The 21,219-nt window shown below is 43.1% G+C and overlaps 1 protein-coding gene across 1 annotated transcript in view; it reads right to left on the bottom strand.

Annotated features, from left to right (window-relative positions):
* Nucleotides 1-21,219, bottom strand: part of RHOQ (ras homolog family member Q) — a 40,036-nt gene that overhangs the window by 4,229 nt on the left and 14,588 nt on the right. The window contains exons 3-4 of the mRNA XM_019970101.2: nt 3,328-3,492; nt 2,922-3,017 (exon numbers count right to left, since the gene is read on the bottom strand). Of these exons, the coding sequence (XP_019825660.1) occupies nt 2,922-3,017; nt 3,328-3,492 (261 nt within the window). The remainder of the gene's footprint in view (nt 1-2,921; nt 3,018-3,327; nt 3,493-21,219) is intronic.

Below are 21,219 nucleotides of genomic sequence, written 5' to 3'. Positions count from 1 at the left end.
AGTAGCTCAGCTGGCAAAGAATCCACCTGCAATATAGGAGACACCAATTCGATTCCTGTGTTGGGAGGATCCGCTGGAGAAGGGATAGGCTACCCGCTCCAGTATTCTTGGGCTTCCCTGGTAGCTCAGCTGGTAAAGAATCTACCTGCAATGCGGGAGACCTGGATTTGATCCCTGGGTTGGGAAGATCCACTGGAGAAAGGATAGGCTACCCACTCCAGTATTGTGGCCTGGAGAATTCGCTGGGATAGGGAGTGGGGAAAGGTCAGGCAAGATCTCATTGAGAGAATGATATTGGATCAGATACCTAAAAGGAAAGGATGAACAGTGTCTACATCAGGAAGACTCCCAGGCAGAGGAAGCAGTAAAAGGGCAAAGGCCTGGAGGCAGAAAATGGGAAATGGCATGGAGGCCGTGTGCCTGGAGCACAATGAGTGAGGCAGAGGTGGCTGGGCCTGGAGGCCACAGTGGGGGTTTCATTTATTCAAAGTCAGCTGGGGAGCCACTGAAGGATTCTGCACAGAGCAGTGAGCTAATGGAGCTTCTGTTAAAGACTCAATGGCTGATGTGTGGAGAACAGGTTAACAGTCACAGAAGCAGAAAGGTGAGTGAGAAGCTGTTCCAGTTAGTCCAGGCAGAGAGGGAAGGAGCCTGGTCCAGGCTGCCAAAGGAGGGGACAGTGAGGAACATAGGTATTCTGGATATATTCGAAAGCAAAAAAACAGGTTTTGCTGAAGTGTTCACTGTATGGTATGAGAGGAAGAACAAGGTCAAGTGTGACTTCAGGTTTTTAACCTGAGAAACTGGGAAGACAAGCCTGGAGGATAAAATTGGGAATTCTGTATTGGACGTGTTAATTTTGAGATGCTTACCACCAGGATGGACTTGTTGGATGAGAAGTTGGACTACCACGTCTGGAAGTCCAGGCTGCAGATGGGAATTTGGGAAGCTCAGTAGTAGATTGTTCAAACCACAAAACTGACAGAAGCTCAACAGGCCTAAGGACTGAGTGTGGATATAGAAGGAAAGACATCCAAGCAGCTGAGGGCTGATCCCTGGACTCTCCAACATTCAGAGACAGGGAGATGAAGAGAAGGAGAAGAGGCCAAAGAAAGAGGACAAAGCCCAAGAGAGGGCGTTCAAGGAAGCCACGTGAAAGTGTTTCAAGAAGGGACCAATTGTGCCAAATGCTGCTGACAGGTCTAAAAATGGGATCATAGTGTTTTGCAACCATTTTTTCCCGTTAAACTATAAGCATGAACATTGTAATAGGTACATTAGTATAAAATTTTAATAGGTGCAGGATTTTTTGTTTTTTGCTGTTATAAACAATACAGCAACTTTATGGCCATCTCTTTAAGCACATCCTATATAATTTTTTTAGGATATACTCCTACCTATGAATTGCTTGATCAAAAGCGTTCATGCCCTCAAGCCTTCTGCATGTTGTTGAGGCTGCTTTTACTCACTGACCAACAGAACAGCAGAGTACCCACTTCCTTGCCCCATTGTGTGTTAGTTGTTCAGTCGTGTCTGACTCTGTGCGACTGCATGGACTGTAGCCCACCAGGCTCCTGTCCATGGATTCTCTAGGCAAGAATACTGGAGCGGGTTGCCATTTCTTTCTCCAGGGGATCTTCCCAACCCAGGAATTGAGCCCAGGTCTCCCTCATTGCAGGCAGATTCTTTACCGTCTGAGCCACCAAGGAAGCCTTTGCCTGCTGGGACAGTGTTTTTGCCAATTTTATAGATGGAAATTGAACTACAGTTGACCACTAAGGAGTATGAACGTATTTCTTATCTTCTGTGGCAATCCGTGTTTTTTGAAGAATCTGAGTCCCTTTTCCTATTGGAGTGTATGAATATATATACATGTAGAATTCCCAACATATGTATACCTGTCGTTTTGTGATTAATCCATATGCAATGGGGCTCCTGTACACTAAGGATATTAACCCCTTTTTCTGCCATAAATGTCAAGTTTGTTGTATGACTTTTAATTTTATTTCTGGCATTTTGATGTATTAAATTTTTATGTAGTTAAATCATCAATGTTTTCATTTATGACTTTTACCTTTATGACATTTAGAAATTCCTTCTCTCCCAAGATGACAGAATTTAGTACTTGGAATTTGTAAAGTGACTTGTTAGTGAAACTATTTCTCTTTTGCTTTAGGAAACACTATTTTCCAAAAAGTTTTCTTGCTTTTTTCTGCCTCTTGATATTTTTAAAAAGACCTGATTAGATTTCATTTCCACAAAAGTCCTATTAAAGTCATAACATCTAAAAATAGAATCCAATAATGTTAGGGCCAAATGGAGAAAAAAGTGTGCCTTTCTTTGGGGAGAGGAAGACTCTAAGTTAGGAGGCATGTTGTGCATCAGAGTTATATTTTTAGAATCATAATATTTTCCACCTTTCATAAAAAGATTGCAACGCATTTCCTCTCCTACCTAGCCATAATTTTTTTGTTTTTTAACTGCAGATTTAAATTGCCCTCCACCTGCACTCCACTGCCTACTCCATGAGTCTTCACTGAAGACAGGGCCTGATTAAGAAGCCCCTTTTTCTGACACCTCTTTCTACACATGGCTTATTAGGAAAATAGTGTTGGCGGTGTAGCACAGGTTTAAAGGCTGGAGTCAGGTCTTTACTGAACTCAGCTCTGCCATTTATTACCTGGAGGACCTTACAAGCTACCTGACAAGTTATCTGACATTGCCATGCCTCTCTTTTCTCCTCCAGAGCAACTGGTCAATCGAGGATTAAATGATCGAATGCATGTAAAACACTCATCACAGTGCCGGCATATGGTAAATGCACAATAAATATTTGCTTCTATTACTACCTTAGCTTCATTTACATTTATTTTTAAAGTCTGTAAAAAAAAAATACATAAAATCTGTAAAGGTTGCATTACCTCTTTTGCTAGTTTCTGTCCTTGCTCCACACATATAGGTTTTTCCTTCATATCATTCAGTCTTGCTAAAGTTTTGGGGTCATCTCGGAGATCAATCTAGTTAAGAAAAGTTGATAACATCCCATCATAGCGTCAGTCTTTAAAGATAAAACATGTAGTACCATTTAACCCCCACATATAAAAAAAAAAAGATTACAATGGAACTTGATTTTTAGAACAGACTAATACAGTAATTGCTTTCTTTTGACACTACCTTTCCCAAAAGTGTGACAGAATTTATTATAACTAACAAGTGAGATTAAACACGTATCTCATTTGCTAAACCTTGGGGCCATCATCTAAGAGCAACATCATGAGGCAGGCCAGAAAGGTTATTCTTGAATGGGTAAAATCAAAGCATACATACCTGAGTTCCTATTAATAAAAAGGGTACATTTGGTGCGTATTCTTTAAGTTCTGGCACCCACTCCTCTTTCACGTTTTGAAATGAGGCTGGATTCACCACAGAGAAGCATATAAGGAAGACATCAGTCATTGGGTAAGATAAAGGCCTCAGACGATCATAGTCTTCCTAAGGAAGAAAGCAAAACCTCAGGATTTCCATCACTGTGAGTTTACTAATAAATATGCACATTAGATTAGATGGTCAAAAAGCATGCTCGGGACTATTCCACAAATGAAACACATGGCATTCTACATCCATCAACATAATTCCATTCATTTCTGCTGCTCTTCTTTTGGAAGTTCTGAACACCAGGGGGGTAAAAAGATGACAACATCATTAACAACTACAAGGAAACTTGGAGAAAATACATTGTGATGACCACAGTTCTCACTGGAAGCATCTTTAACCGAAAAGTTTGCACACAGAATTGATTGTGGCTAAATATCTAGGTACAGTCATGTATAATAACTAATATTCTGAATGCTACTATGTAAACATACCATGTTACTTATTTAATCCTTGTAACAACTATACAACATAAGAACCACTCTCTCGGTGTTGCATTTGCATAAACTGAGGCGCCCAAGTTAGATGACTTGTGTAAGGAAGCGTAATAAGCAAGTAAAGGAGACAGGATTCAAACACGGGCAGCTTCACTCTAGAATCCACGCCTTAACCACTATACATCTTCACCGAGACCTTAAATCTTTGTTTTCCCTGTTTATACAGTTTTCTTAATTGTGTGTATGTGTTACATGTGCATGTTGATGAGAAAAATTAAAGATAGAAACACATGGAATAAATCTACAGAATCCTTCTTACTCCCCAGTTTCCATTTCTTTCCTGAACTGCGGATTTTTCAGATGTGTCTTTTCTGTTGTTTTTTGTGCATGTATATGCCTACATATACATGTGCATGTATATGTATTTAAACATCTGTACATAGAAGAGACCGTGCAATCCATGTTGTTCTGCACCTTTCAGCATGTCCTGGAGCTGGTCCCAGACTAGAACCCGTTAGACTGCCATACGATTTTAAACTGAAGTGTAGCTCATTTACAATGTTGTGTTAGTTTCAGGTGTATAACAAAGTGATTCATATATATATAATGAGTATATGTGTGTGATTATGTATATATGTGCATGTGTGCATGCTAAGTCACTTCAGTGGTGTCTGACTCTTGGAGACCCTATGGACTGTAGCCCACCATACTCCTCTGTCAATGGAGATTCTCCAGGCAAGAATACTGGAGTGGGTTGCCATGCCCTCCTCCAGGGGATCTTCCTGACACACATATATGTAATCTATTCTTTTTCAGATTCTTCTCCCTCGTAGGTTATTACATGTTGTTGCTGTTCAGTCGCTAAGTCATGTCCGACTCTTGGCAACCCCATGAACTGTAGCATGCCAGGCTCCTCTGTCCTCCACTGTCTCCTCGTATGTGTGTGTGCTAAGTCCCTTGAGTTGTGTCCAGCTCTTTGTGACCCCATGGACTGTAGCCCACCAGGCTCCTCTGTCCATGGGATTCCCCAGGCAAGAATACTAGAGTGTGTTGCCATGCCCTCCTCCAGAGGATCTTCCTAACCTAGGGATTGAACCCACATCTCTTTTATCTCCTGCATTGGCAGGTGGGTTCTTTACCACTAGCGTCACCTGGGAAGCACTATTTCCTGGAGTTTGCTCAAATTTATGGCCATCGAGTCCGTGATACTATCTAACCATCTCTGTTTCTGCTGCTACCTTCTCCTTTTGCCTTCAATCTTTTGACAGACATACAATTTTAAACTGCTGCTTCATATTCTACAGAAGAGCTAACCATCAATGGCTGTTTTAACATCTCTCCATCACAAAAGGCAGTGAATATCCTGTTTGCTTAGATTATTTCCTAGGACACAAAATTCTGCTTGCTTACATTCCAGGGAGTGAGCAGAATCAGGATTCCATTTTTGTCAGGGCTAGCCTCTCATCTGGTTTCAAGGAAATTTTATTTTTGGCCTAAGCTGCCACCCCTCTTAAATGACCCTTCACTACTAGAACTGCATGAATGTGGAACTAAAGGCATATTAAAAATATCTTCCACTCAGAGTTTCAGTGGTAGTATTTCTCTCATGGGACGATTTTCCTTTCATGTCATCTTCTGACATTTTTCTTACTACAGTGTTACACTCAAGCATATTATTACCTCAAACTCTTGACTTTGGAGTTAACCCTTCTGGTTTTTTGCAACGCTTTCTAAGGGCACACGTGCAGTCTGGGGCCAAGAGTATTCAAAGATTTCTCAGGTGCTGGCTCAGGACAGGATGGGAAATGCCACCCCCAGTCTTCTTGAACATTTGTTTTTAAAAGTAGAGGCTTCTAACCAGTTTCAAAAGCAGAGCTCTAGTGTTAAGAAATTATTAATGAAAAAAAAAAGAAATTATTAATGATGAGCTCAAGTAGAATGGGTGTGAAATATGTTGGCACCCCAGTCAGTTACAAAAGGACTATTATCAAAAACATGTTTTAGAATCAGTTTGAGTCCATTCACGTAGAATGGGAAGCTAGTGGGAAGCTGCTGTAGAGGGCCAGGAGCTCAGCTCAGGGCCCTGGGATGACCTACAAGGGTGGGATGGGAGGTCCAAGAGGGAGGGGCTGTGTGCATACACACAGCTGATTCACTTTGTTGTACAGCAGAAACATGACATTGTAAAGCAACTCTACCCCAATAAAAATAAAAAACTAGATAAGCAAAAAACAAACAAACACATCAGTTTGAGTGTTAAATAGTACAATTTGTTGCATTAAGTATACTTTCTGTACTCATGTTAAGAAGGAGAATTAAAGGGACAGCATCTGATCTTAGCATTCTACCAGCAGCTGTCCCTTCCTGAGCAAACTTGCACACAGCATGGTCAGGGGAGGAGGGTGGGGTTCTTGCTACAAATCCCTCTTCCACCATATTTAGAGATCTAGTTTTCACAGAATTAGTAAATGAAGATACTATCTCATAGGATTATGAGGAATAAATGAGATAACGCTACTAAAGCACTCAGCAGAGTGCGAGACACATAAAAATCTCTTTCAATGCTTTAACATACATTCTTCAATCTCATGGGAAACTGGTTCTCCTATTTTCTGCCATCCACACAGGGTCCCATCAATCCCATATCAGTCCTGGCTCTGCATCTCTCTCTCTCCAACCACAGGGAAGAAACTCTTCTAGTGAGAAACACAAATTTTCCACCCTGGCATCAAAACACACAAATGAAACTAAGGTCTCTTGAGGACAGTATAATTTTCAGATTACTATAAAAGAATGATATATTATTACTGTACTAATTAATCATTTGGGGACTCAAGAGCCTTAAGACTATTTACAATGTAACCCCCCAAAAAGAATTATGTATTTTTCAAGAAAATCAAATTAGATTTTTTAAATGAAAAATTTATTTCATCAGGGAAACAGAACACGCATTCTTTCTCGAGGAGGGTATTGAAAGTGAAAGTCGCTCAGTCATGTCCGACTCTTTGCGACCCCTTGGACTGAATTCTCCAGGCCAGAATACTGGAGTGGGTAGCCTTTCCCTTCTCCAGAGGATCTTCCCAACCCAGGCATCAAACCCAGGTCTCCCTCATTGCAGGCGGATTCTTTACCAACTGAGCTATGAGGGAAGACATAAAAACTAACTGAATGGAAAGGTCTCTAGAAATGCTTAACATTCATCCAAATATTCTATAGAACATAAGTCTACTGCAAGCATTCTTTTCATAACCTCAATGAGAGACACGTGGGCACAAAGGAAGGAACCTAGACTAATCATTTCTACATTTGCTAAATTGTAGATTTTTGTTGCAAAAGTTAAAATATGAAGAATTGAGGTTAAAAAAAAAAAAAAAGACTAGTGTGTTTAGAACTCCTTGGAAAGAAATGTTACTTAAGTCTGAACTATCTAATATGAATTTCTTCTGCCTATAGTCTCCAGCTAAACCACCGGCAGTGATTATCAGAAGGAAACCTTTCTGCTTCCATCTAGCCTAAGTAATTAGAAGTCTAATAATAGATAACAAATTAAAAAAAAAAAAAAGATTCCCTGTGCATACTGTACCACGCATCATATACAATTATTTATATCCACTGCACAGTATCTTGAGAGAAGACAATGTGCAATTTTAGATTTGGGGATAAACAAATTGAAGCATGTAACCCTTTCCTCCCCAGCTATATATTTAAAATTTGACAACACAAAGAAAGTTAAATGTGGAACTGCCCTCTCTTTTAAAAATCCTAATTCCTTAAAGTCAATTCTCATGTCCTCCTAATTCACAAATTGATTATATTTTAGTCCAAAAAAACTTTTTTAAAGGTAGATGTTTAAACATTTCAGCCTGGTAATTTAAATATTCTCAGTGTATTGAAGACAACTGTCTTATGTCAAAAGCTGAGAAACAATGGTGAACTTGGTCAACAGGATTGCTGAACTGCTTAGTAAAAGCTCTAGTTTCTTAGAACTGGCTGAGTACCAGTGGGATCCATTTTCTTACAGTGGGTTCTGGTAGCTCAGTGATTGATTAGACTCTCCGTGCTCATCAAGAGTGCTTGACCTGTGAGGATGACCGGCTTCACCCTTCAACAGTATCACAGTTGACGATCTGACAAGAGCCCACACACAATGAGGCCAATGAAACATGCTCTGAGAGGAAACGAAACACCTTCAGTGCGACAGAGAACTGCGGCAAGTGGCCATCAGTCAGGAGACCCCTTTTAACGCCCAGTTCAGCCAGCAGTGCTCCTCAGGGTGCCCACTTTTGTTCCCTTCGTGTGGAGCTGGGTGCTCCCTCCCACTTTAGTGAGTTCTGTTTAAAATACATGTTTTTAGAATGTGTACACCTACTTCAACTACATATCCAAAATATGTACCTTAAGCAAACCACTCACATTGGGTGGTGTAGCCTCTGCCATGCTTTTTGTGGTATTCTATCACATACTGGTCATTGAAAATTAGCAAAGAGGTTCCAAGGACATGTACACACAAATGAAATAATCATCCCCTCTGGAGCTCATATTTCGTTGGGAATTCAAGACATGAATACAGAAAAAGATAGTCAGATACAGCAATGGGAGAAAGAAAAGTGTAGACGGCAGCAGGTGGACATATACATGCTTGATCAAAAAGACACTAGTAAGCAACTACGGTGTGTCCAGGATGTGCAACCATCAGGGAAATGAAGTCAGGACAAGATTCAGCCATTTCTAACTTGTGACACGCTTTATTTGCAAGATGCTCTTAAGACATCTGCATGCTGAAAACGTGGCAACGAGCTTGAATGAGCACCAACACCCATGGTGTGCCCGGGTACCTCACTAGGACTTTGCATACCTCAAAGCCATAGCCTAGAACAGAAGAAACTGTGCTGCTGCTGAGAGAACATGCTAAGATTGGCATTGAGGAGGAAGAATTGACAGAGACGAGACCAAAACATTTATAACGGCTTTTGCTCTTAGGGAGTTCACAGCAAGGGAAACAAACCTATGCGGACATTATATTACAAGTCAGAATGTGGTGAAAACCAAGGGCAGTAATTAGGAGGCGCTAAGAAAAGACAAGAGGCAGCATTTGAGCTGGCCCTTACAGGAGGGAGAGGACTGGAACATGTGTGACGGGCCAGCATGTGCCCCGTGTCAAACCACTTATGTCTTAGAGCTTTTGTTTACCAGTCTGTGAAATGGGAGATTATCAATGACAAGTGCTTTGAAGACTATAAAGTGCTATAAGAATATATTATGCTTCCGAATAATCCAGGATGTTACTTTAGAAAATATTTGTCAAAACCTGTTAAGAGTTTTCCTCTTTAACAACCTGGAACGAGAAGTGGGACCACAATTGAATAATTCTTTTAACAGTCAAGTCCCAGACTCCTACTACTTCAAGATATATAAAATGTAAGGCAACTGAGTAAGAATGTCCCTGACAACTGGTGGCTTGTGGTCAATGAAGGAGGAGTCGTCTCCATCTGAAACATCTGTTTCTGCTGAGAAGCCCAAAATAGGTATCAGGCATGGCTCCCGAACCACTCCAACCCCTGAACGGTGCTCCTCTAAAGCCAAGAGGACACATGGGCTGAAGCTGGCTTCTGAAGACGGAAAGCATTTTGTCAGAAATCTTATAAATGATCAACATTTCTATAACAATTCTCGGTAATAGCAGTCTATGAAACCTCATCTTCTTTGTGTAGCTCTTTTGTTCTTTTCGTGTTCATTTTGTATTTCCCTTTTGTGAAATATCACTTTTCAGCCCCTTAAAAATAACTTTCCAAGGAAGCTGGGTTGGGTTCTTTGGAGGAGTATTTTGGTAAGTTTGGTTCAAAATGCATTGACGATGACTTTATTGGACTAAATAAAATTTAGGGAGAACTTAATCGTTAGAAATTCCTAAAAGGTCATTGTTTTTCAAAAACTTTAAAAAATTTTTTTTTACTTTCTTAACATTGTTTTCCCTTCCTTTCTTCTTTTCTTCCACCCTCTTTACCTCCCTCCTTCCCTTTTTTAAAAAACATCTTCTGTTCAGTTGTGAAATGGTGTTTACTTATCATAAGCCTGATTAGTTCCTGGCGAGAGTTCTTGAAATTGAAGGCTCAGCTTCTAACTTTAAGCAACTGTCATCTTCATATATTTTGATTAGAATAAATCCATTTTCCAGTTAATGTACTAATTATCTAGGAGCTAGGGAACTATATCTTTGGCTTCTTTTCCATTATTATCTTGCTTTTGGCTGTCTGACTGATTGTAACTCCTGTTTAGGTTAGCTGGAGAAAAAAAGAGAGAAATGTAAATGTGTGGTAGCAGAAAGACAACCAGCTGGAGCACTGACTGTGCCGTTATCTAACCATGTCTCATGAACCTGCACTTCCTCATCTCTAGAAGGAGAGGACTGAACTAGATTGCCACATCACATGGTGAGACACGCTCAAACTAACACTTTTTACCCTTGTGAGCAGCCCTAGTAACAGATTTAATGTGGGTGGAGGTTTAAACTACCAAATAAAAATTGAGTTTTAGGGTACTGTTTTATCTAAGCTGACCCCCCAAGGCAGGGGATCAAGACTTAGCTAAATATGGCCCTTCGGCAAGCTTCATTTCCCCATCTGTGAGGGGAGAATAAATATAGCATACACATGTTAAGATAAATGAGAGAGCTGGTCAAGTGTTTTGAGCTCTTCAACAAGACAAGCCTGACTTTCCAAAAAAAGACAAACCACAACTTCAGAGCCAGTGCAATTTCTTTTGTGTGTGGTGAGATGACTTCCTTCATTGTAAAGGATTTAGAGCTGCAATTCTACATTGTCTGGAGCTATAATTGCAAGTCTCTTTCACTGAAACAGAGGTCAGCTGGCCTAAGGCAGTCAGAAGGATGGTCAATGGCAGGTCACACTTCTGTGCAGTGCGTTCCTTTTCTAACTTCTTTCGGTACAAATTTCACATTGATGGAACAGTCATGCATTCCTGTATTCCAACAAATACTACCCACTAGCTGCTAAACCCTGCGTGCTCCAATGAGAAACAGTTGCGTACCCGGCCCTCGTGGAGTTCACCGCACAGCAGAGGCACCCCACTAGGGCAGGACTCCTCCAGGTTCAGGGGACACCGGGAAAATGCAGGAGTTAATTCTGATTGTCAACATGAATGTGGGAACCCTGCCAGCACTTGGGGATTGGGAGCCGGGTGCTACCTGACCTGTGTAATGAAAACTGGCCCTGGTCCCGCATGATTGATGAGTGTATCTTGCTAGGTGCTGAGTGACTCTAGGACCTATCTCTGCTGCATATGAGACAAAGGTAGATTTACCTGGTGTTGCTCAAACATTACAGGAGTTACTTATCACTACCGAAAATTGTACACCACTGGCAATACTACTTCTAGTACCCTAACTTTTGGAATTATTGCTACAGTTGTTCAACTGATGACTTCATTTATGATTTCTTAAGTACTCAGCCCTGGGAACTTAGGAATTTAATACTGAAATAAATGCTTTTATTATGAATTACTTTCCTTTTATTTCTCCTTCTTACTACTGCCAGGATGTAACACTGATTTAAAATTATGTATACAGAGAGGTTATATTACCTATTCATTTGAAGATAAGTATAGGAGAACTCTATTTTTAAAATTGTTATCAAAAGGGGAGAAAGAGATTTCCCTGGTAGTCCAGTAGCCAACACTCTGTGCTCCCAATGCAGGGGGCCCAGGTTTGATCCCTGGTCAGGGAACTACATTCCATATGCCACAACTAAAGACCCTGCATGCTGCAATGAAGACCAAAGATCCTGAGTGCTCCAATTAAGACATGGTTGCTGCTGCTGCTGCTGCTGCTAAGTTGCTTCAGTAGTGTCCTATGCTGTGCGACCCCATAGATGGCGGCCCACCAGGCTCCCCCGTCCCTGGGATTCTCCAGGCAAGAACACTGGAGTGGGTTGCCATTTCCTTCTCCAATGCATGAAAGTGAAAAGTGAAAGTGAAGTCACTCAGTCGTGTCCAACCCTCAGCGACCCCACGGACTGAAGCCTACCAGGTTCCTCTGCCCATGGGATTTTCCAGGCAAGAGACATGGCAGAGCCAAGTAAATAAATAAAAGGTGGGGGGGGGGGGGGCGGGGCGGGGAGGAGCAGTGTGGATCCAATGTATCAATACCAAGGACTTCCCTGGTGGTCCAGTGGTTAAGAATCTGCCTTTCAATGCAGTGGATATGGGTTCGATCCCTGCTTGGAGAAGTAAAATCCTACTTGCTTTGGGGCAACTAAGCTGGCTCCCCACAACCAGAGAAAGACTGTGCACCACCAGGAAGACCCAATGCAGCCAAAAAATTAATAAATAACCACTGGACTGGCGGTCCAGTGCTTAAGAATCCACCTTGCAATGCAGGGGATGCAGGTCTGATCCCTGGTCAGGGAACTAAGATCCCACATGCGGCCAAGCACTAAGCCCACACACTGCAACTACTGAGGTTGTACGACAATTAAAGAGTCCATTCGCCGCAGTGAAAGACCCTGTATGCTGCAACTAAGACCCAAGGCAGCCAAATTAAAAAAAAAATATATATATATATATACATATATATATGAGAGAAACTGAGTCAGGTATTTAACAAATTGGGACAAAAATGATTATGAATGCAAACTGGGATATGCTGAGAAGGAAAAGAGCCAGGAGAGAGGGCAACCAGGATGAACAGCTTCAGCCTGGTTGGTGTGAAAAGACCTCCTGGAGGGAGTGATGTCTAAGCTGAGATCTGAGGGATGCGTTGAGGAGCCAAATATAAGATTGCAGGGGCAAAAGGCCCAAGACAGGAAAGCCCTGACGGATGCGAATGCAGGAAAGGCCAGCATGACAAGGTGAGACTGGAGAGGAAGCCCGCCTGGATCCTTAGAGCTTACTACAATGGAAAGTTATGGAATGAGTGTCTTGTAATTTGTGTTTTGTTTTGTTTTGTTTTTTTAAAGGCAATTCAGTCTGCTTTGTGGTGAATGAATGAGGTGGCCAGGAGTACAAGGAGAGACAGTATAATAGTAATTCAGGTGAGAAAAGATGGTGGTTTAGATTAAGTGGAAGCAGCTGATAGCTAGAGAAATGGTGGGTTCTATTCTGGAATTAGACTCAAGTTTGGGTGATGGATATGGAGGTTTAGGCCTTTAGGTTGGGGAGGCTTCTGGAATAATCCAGGGTTCAGTGTGTGCAGCTGGATGGGTAATGCCTTTTACAGCGATGAGGAAGACTGAGCGTGGAGAAATTGGCCCACAACTAGAGAAAGAGACCAGTTTTGGGCCCATGAAGCTCGAGATACTGAGTAGCCAATGGAAAAGTGTATCTGGAGAAGCTCTCTGCCTCTGAGTTCTGGACTCAGCTCTGGACGTCTCCTTTTGGCTGAACCGGACGCATCTGAAATTTCACATTTCTTCTTCCTCAAATTTTTAAGTCCTCCTAGGTTCACCATCTCATGAAAAGACATCACAACTCAATCAGGATCAAAACAGAACTCTGGAAGGCCTCAGTATCAACATCAAACATAAAGAAAGTCAGTCACTTGCCCAGCCAGTCTGTTGTCCCCTCTCCATATTCCCCACCTGGGTACCTCAACTCACCTTTCAAAGTTTGGTCTAAAAATCGCTTGGTCCAACAAACTTTCTTCAAACCCGCAATTCAGATTAAGGTCCCTCTGTAACACAATGTCATCCCATTTCTTACATTGTAATAGATTGCCTCTTTTCTTTTATCTGTATCCTTCGCAAGACTCCCTGAGGGCAGAGGACGACTCTTCAAAGTCTGGTTTATAGTAGCTGCTTTTAAAGTCTTGCTGAATGAATGAGGATAGCATGTGGGAGGTGAAGTCAGAAGAGCCAATTGCAGCCAGATCACAGAGGCCTGCACGTCCTTCACCAGCTACAAAGCTGGAGACAGTGGATAAAGCATTTGAATTCTCCACTAACAGGTGAATTTTTCAAGTTGCTGTTACCACTTTCAGCCAAGAACCCAACTGCCTGTCCAACCCATCTTCCTAAATAATAAGGTGAGCTCTAAGGAGCAAAGCCTCAGACTGAGCGATTCTTCTCGTATTTTACCTCCTGCTACTGTTTTTCACTGCCACCTTTTTTCCATTGTCTTGACACTTTTTCTACCCTGGATGGAGGAGATCATCGACTGTCTACCCAGCATCCTTTTCCTGCTTGTTCCTTCTTTCCAAAACTAGTTTAGTTCAGGACCTATCTCTCTTCTATCCAGACACATGACCCCATATTTAGCTTAAAATAAGTCTTGGTTGGATTTAAGCCAATCATGGAGTTTCATTCCTTACCCCTTGGCCAAAGTAAGTATGGAAGGATTTACCACTCACTGGCCCCATCTCCAATACTTTGGCCACATGAAGTGAAGAAATGACTCATTGGAAAAGACCCTGAGGCTAGGAAAGATTGAAGGTGGGAGGAGAAGGGGATGACAGAGGATGAGATGGCTGGATGACATCACTGACTGGATGGACATGAGTTTGAGCAAGGTCCAGGAGTTGGTGATGGACAGGGAAGCCTGGCGTGCTGCAGTCCATGAGGTCACAAAGAGTCAGACATGACTGTGTGACTGAACTGAACTGAACTGGCCCCATCTCTGCAGCCCCTGAAGAGTGTTCAGGGACTCTGCCCAATGCTGTGGTCCCTGTATCACAGGGGACCAGTTTTTGCCCAGGGCTAACTATTTCAATGCGGGCATGGATAATTTCAATGCAGGCCTGACACTTCCAGGGGAGCAGCCCTCCTGCCCTTCCAACACCTGAGCTGCAGAGGACCCTTGGACACTGTGGCTGCAGGTCACCTGGGCTTCCCGTGGGCAAGGCTGCCAACACAGAACTAGGAGTTATGGATGGGCCAGATCCAGAGGAAACACCACTTTTCTTGACTGTGGACTAAGACCTACATTCTTTGTCTTTGAGGCTGAGAAAGAGGCTGCTGCTGCTGCTGCTACTAAGTCGCTTCAGTCGTGTCCAGCTCTGTGTGACCCCATAGACGGAAGCCCACCAGGCTCCGCCGTCCCTGGGATTCTCCAGGCAAGAACACTGGAGTGGGTTGCCATTTCCTCCTCCAATGCATGAAAGTGAAAAGTGAAAGTGAAATCACTCAGTCGTGTCCGACTCTTAGCGACCCCACGGACTGCAGCCTACCAGGCTTCTCTGTCCATGGGAATTTCCAGGCAAGAGTACTGGAGTGGGGCGCCATGGCCTTCTCCAGAGAAAGAGGCTGATGATGACTGAAGTCTCTCATTGGCAGACACCTTTACACACAGACTTCTAATACACTAGAGACAAACAGCAAGAGAAGACTCAGGAACTACCCTCTGATTAATCCTGAAACGCTGGTTTTCTCCATGCCCACCGAGGCAGCCACGCTGCACAGAGGAGTTAAATCATAACTAGCAAACATATTTGGAATCTGAACACTTGAACTACACTCCCTGGCCAAACACGCGGTACAGGCCGATGGGGGAAGGAGGATTCCGGGCAGGTAGGCAAAATCAGGATGACCTAATGCCATTCACAAATACTGTCACAGAACAGACCCTTTAGGAAGTACACACAATTTCCGTTGGACCTTGCTGGAGGTGGCAGTTGTGCAACACTGTAAATGTACTGAAAAGAAGTGAAGTGAAAGTGTTAGTGATGTCTGACTCTGTGCGACCTCACGGACTGTAGCTGCCAGGCTTCTCTGTCCATGGAATTCCAGAGGCAAGAATACTGGAGTGGATGGCCATTCCCTTCTCCAGAGAATGGCCAACCTAGGGATTGAATGGGAGTCTCCTGCATTGCAGGCAAATTCTTTACCATCTGAGCCACCAGGGAAGCCCATAAATGTACCACGTGCCACTAAATTGTACATTTAAAAATGCTTACTGTTACGTTGTGTGAATTTCACCTTAATTTAAGGGAAATACATGGGTTTACAAGTGTGCAAAGCCAGGTCTTTGTGGGCACCCCCACACATGTGTACACACATACACACACACAGATTTCTATGAAATTCAGAGAGATGCTTGCACATGGCAGAAATACTCTTCTCCTGCAGAGAGTCCCTGGCAGAAACTCCCAAGACATCCACTCCTCAGGAGGTGAGTTCATCCCCATGACACGCTTCCACGTTGTGGAGCACAACTTACCTTCCTTCAGGCATGTCTCACACCCCCTACTCTGCCAGTTCTGCATAACCTGCTTCATCTTCTCCCTCCATTTCTGGTCCCCTTGTTCTGCAGGAGGCTCCCAGCAGAGCTCTTTGCCAGGCTTATTATGGAGTGACTGAAGCGACTTAGCAGCAGCAGCAGCACCACGCTACTTTAGCTCTATTTCACTTCACAGCAGAGAAAGCACAGCAAGCACAGCCTTGCTTCTGCTACCACACTAGTCCGACCAGCCCACCAAACCTTCGGCTCCCAATATACTGATGAGGAAACTGTGGCTCAGAGAAACTCATCACTTGTCCAAAGTCACAGTTGAGTTGGTCAGAAGTGAGGCAGGAAGGCAGTTTCTTCCATCAACTAGTATAGGACCCTCATGGCCTCTTTGTTCTAAGCAAGCAGTAGATTTTAGACACAGACCTTTTAAATCTCTGAATCATAGTCTTACTGGCTATGTGGCCTCAGGCAAGTTACTTACTGTTTCCATTTCCTTCTTCTATAAAATGGACTCAACTGTTGTAAGATTAAACAACAGACATTGAGCCTGTGTGGTGGCTGCAAACTTATCACCCCACCCGATGGCACACATTCTCTGTTCAGTTTCAGGAGATTTGATGCAAAGGAATAAATTGGAGGAAAAGGAGGATTGAGGGGAAAATCGACTTTGTGAAAAACACACGGAGAAATTTGGCTGCTTACTAAGTGCATGTTTACCACGGCAGGCAAGAACTGAAATTCGAGGTTTTACTAAAATAACTGAAGATAGCTAAATCAATAGACCCCAAAAGTATTGTTTTAAAACAATGGTTAACGAGACTTGAGAAGTGAAAAAGAGTCAAGATGCGTGTGGACTTTGATGTGGCCGCCCGGCCCTGCACTCAGCACAGGCAGTTTTCAGCTGCTGCCTGTAAAAGGTTCATTGGACCCACATTTGCACCAGCATCTTTGTGCTCCCAGAAACTCAGCCAATCCAGGAGCTGGATTGCCCACCACAGAGAATCTGGCTAGAAGAAGATGTGACACTGGCCAAACACACCAAGGGCCAGAGCAACAAAATCAAAAAGCAGCAGATGAGGAAACAACAAAGTTTTCAAGAAAAACCTCAGTCATTTCCAGCGGTTTCGAATGTGCATTCTCTTTCCTAGATCCTCTAAAACACTTGAAGGCAGCGCTGGGACAGGAGCTGCCCCCCAACTAGGGCAGAGAGCAGCAGCCAAGCCCAGGGCAGTGGGTGAAGTGCTGGGAGGCCGTGGCTGGAGCAGTTGGGCCAGTTAGCATGGGAGTGGAGGCAGTTTTCAACTGCAGAGGTGTGGACCCTAGAGTCTGGTCAAATTGCCAGGAATCTGTGAGGTTCCAGCTTTCAGCACCGCCCTAAGTCACCCACTAAGCTGAGTCCCATCCAAGCTGACATGTAGCCCTTTTACGGAGTCTGTGTTATGTGCTTCCTGGAAAATCAAACAGTGTACATCTCCTTTCAGAGAGCCACTAGCTCAGTTAAGCAATCTAGTAAGACCCTGGCAGCAGGGGAAGTCACTAATGAGAATAATGACTTACAGATCTGGAGCCTGTGGGCCTGGTCTGAGGCCCAGCATTGCTCTCCTGGGCTGTGTGTGTAACTCATGCAGGTCATTTCAGTGTGTCTGTTTTCTCATCCATTTAAGCAAACGCAGGAGGAGGGGTAGATAGTATCACCTACTTCAGAGGTTGTTGTTATGATCAAATGGGATACACAGGTCCAAAGAAGGCCCGCTGATGTAGGCAGAAAGAGACACATGTGCTAAGTGCCACAGGAATTCATATGCTATGTCTACCGCCTGAGGACTAGAGAAGGCTGCGAGGAATACCTTGTCCTACCCATCTTCCCTCTGAACCTCAAACGCACATGCTCCCATCACCTCCTCACCTAAGAAAACTGTCCTGACCCTCCCTGTCCCCATCCTCAAAGTGGAATTGCTCCTTCCTGCTTCCCAATGTCAGTATCTGGGGATGCAGTTAATAAATATAGGGGAACTATAGTAGGACATCCTAATAGTTTGACATAAAGCTACATGTTGAGAACTAAAGTCATGAAAATGAAACCATAATCGTCATTAGTCATCTGCAATATGGGTCATTACTAAGAGATCACATTACTAAGAAATCACTGACATGCTTGAAAACACCCGACTCTAATCAAGGTGAATAAAATGTAAGTAAAGGGAGCTGTAACCTAATCAGTTCAGTTCAGTTCAGTCGCTCAGTCGTGGCCGACTCTTTGCAACCCCATGAATTGCAGCACGCCAGGTCTCCCTGTCCATCACCAACTCCCGGAGTTTACTCAGACTCACGTCCATCGAGTCAGTGATGCCATCCAGCCATCTCATCCTCTGTCTGTTTTAGCCTGTCTGAAAAATGTTGACTTAAAAATCATTATCTATAGGGATTCTAAGTAGACTCTTGTTGTTGTTGTTTATTTACTAAGTCATATCTGCCTCTTTTGCAACCCCATGGACTGTAGCTGGCCAGGCTCCTCTGTCCATGGGATTTCCCAGGCAAGAATACTTAAGTGGGTTGCTGTTTCCTTCTCCAGGGGATCTTCCCAACCCTAAGTAGAGTCTAGCAAAGGGGAAATTGCATAACCAGAAATATTCATGCCCATCCAGCTTTGCCCAACAGTAAGATGCTGGACCTGGTGGACAAAAAGAGCCTGGACACTAGAAAGCCAACCTCTCACATGGAAGGGACAGTTAACCATACGGTTCCAGGATCCAGATGAAATTCATATAGCCTCTACCACCTTTTGTTCCAAAGCCTGAATCCCAAGAAAGCTTCTAATGAATTAATTTTCCCTGATACCTTAATACTAAGGGAAGGTACACTGGATAACAGGCACTGAACAGGTATTTATCACTATAGCTTTGCTCTTCTTATGTATGTTTTCTAACTATGAAAACAAATTGGAGAAGAATTCAGTTAAATCTTAGGCAACTGAACACATGCATCTATCTTTGATCTTTCCCAAATCCTCTGACATATATAGTAATTAAAAAAAAAAAGGCATAAAGCCACAGGACAAATTAAACAGCCACATCATTTTAGAAGGTAGAAAGCCAAAGAACAAGTAAGAACTGATATGCAGACCCTGGGAGCCAAATCCTGGATCCTGGGCCAACAACAAGGGGAAGTTATAAAGCACCTTGTTCTGCTCAACAGAACCCTTTAAAGGTGTGGGAGCTCGCACAGTGTGTTCTGAAAGGGGGTTGAAAGCGGCGCCACAAACAAGGGGTGGGTTGATAGTCTGCTTGTAAAGCAGTTACACCCCAGATACCGTTCTCTATCATGATAATGTTCTCCCCAACCCTGACAAAAGGCAGAGAGATTTATTTCCAGCAAAGTGTAGAACAGAGGGTTCCCTGGGTGGGAAGACACAGGGCCCCGTTGAACATACCTAACACACGGGCCAGAACAGTGGAGCCTAGCAGGACCCTCTCAGGCAGCAGAGTAGAAGATTCTTTTCTGGGGAACATGACCAGTGCAAGAGGAAGGACCAGGTTCCCCAGGGAAAAGGCCCAGACAGCTCACCCTACAGCAGTGGTTCTCAAATGGGGAAACAGGAAGTAAGGGGCGATGTTGCCCCAAGGGAACACTTGGCAGTGTCTGGGACATTCTTGATCATCATGACTGGGGTGGGAAAGACAATAGGGATGCGCTCAACATCCTACAGTTCACGGGACAGCACCCACAACAAGCTGTCCAGCTCAAAATACAATGGTGCTAGGCTGAGAAACCCAGACCTTCAGTAAGGACCAGAGTCATCCAGGCCCATGTATACACAGAGCTTTCCACATTCTCCAGTGTCACTCTCATAAATATAATTAGACACTTGAGAAACTGCCACAAAAGGCAGAGACTAAAACAAAAGACTGTGGGAAAACAAAAATTTCAAAAACCTATCATTAATATCCTCAGAGACTTCTGGTGTTTGCTTTATGTAACTTTATCTCTTTGTTGTTAAGGTGTCTAATGGTTTAGGATGTCTACCTTCTTTGTGAATTGTACCTTTTATCATTAAAAATATTCATCTTTATTTAAAATAAATTTTTTCAAAAAGACAAAAAAAAAAAATACCCTCAGAGAAATTAGAGAAGATACTCAAACCAAAAGAAAGCCAAGCCAAACTTAGAAAATGCTGAAGAAAAAAAGAAAGGCACATCCAAAGAACAGGAAAAGGTTCTGCTAGAGTGACATTAAACAAACAAATAATAGTAAGGGTAAACTTGAGGAACTCTCCCAAAATAGAGCAAAAAGACACAGAAAGGGCAAATATAAGACAATTGTGACTCAGCTGGTAAAGAATCCACTTGCAACGCGGGAAACCTGGGTTCGATCCCTGGGTTGGGAAGATCCCCTGGAGAAGGGAAAGGCTACCCACTCCAGTATTTTGGCCTGGAGAATTCCATGGACTGTATAGTCCATGGGGTCACAAAGAGTCAGACACGACTGAGCGACTTTCAGAGAACCACCCCAAAGCTCCAATATCTAAAACCTGGAAGTTCCAGTGTAACAGAAGAGATTAACTGGAAGTGAAGAAATCAAAGAAATAAACCAGGAAAATTTCTCAGAACAGAAGGACACGAATCTCTGGAGTGAAAGGGCTCACAACAGTTGGCTGGACCCTAACCCAAAGACCATGAGTGTGAAACTCCAGAGAGGAAAACCAGGTTCTTGACAATGAATCCAGATCCAGATTGGGATCAGACTTTCTGACAGCAGAAACTGAAAGTGGAAGACAATGGAGCAATGCCTTTAAAGTTCTGAAGAAAAAAATGATTTCTAATCTATTTTCAAAATGTCAATCAAGTATGATGGAAATAAAAACACATTCAAACACACAGGCAACAAAAAATTTGCCTACAACGCACCTTTTCTCAGGAAACTAATAAAATAGATGCTCTACCAAAATGAGGAACTAGACTATGCAGATAAGAAAAGTAAAAATAAGAATGTAATACATAAGATAGAGCCAAAGGGAATCCCAATAATGATGTAGGAAAATCCCAGGATGACAGCTGTGCAGCAGCTGGAGGCAACTAGCCCAGTCTGAAGCAGAACAGCAGGCTCATGGCAAAAGTCTCCCAGAAGAGACGGACAGAAGACTTGATACACTGGAACGCCTGGAAAGGCAAGTTCA

Source organism: Bos indicus, chromosome 11 (assembly GCF_029378745.1).
Source record: "Bos indicus isolate NIAB-ARS_2022 breed Sahiwal x Tharparkar chromosome 11, NIAB-ARS_B.indTharparkar_mat_pri_1.0, whole genome shotgun sequence".
NCBI classification, from domain to species: domain Eukaryota; kingdom Metazoa; phylum Chordata; class Mammalia; order Artiodactyla; family Bovidae; genus Bos; species Bos indicus.
Note: the sequence above shows the minus strand (reverse complement) of the source record. Positions and strands in the feature narration are given on the sequence as shown.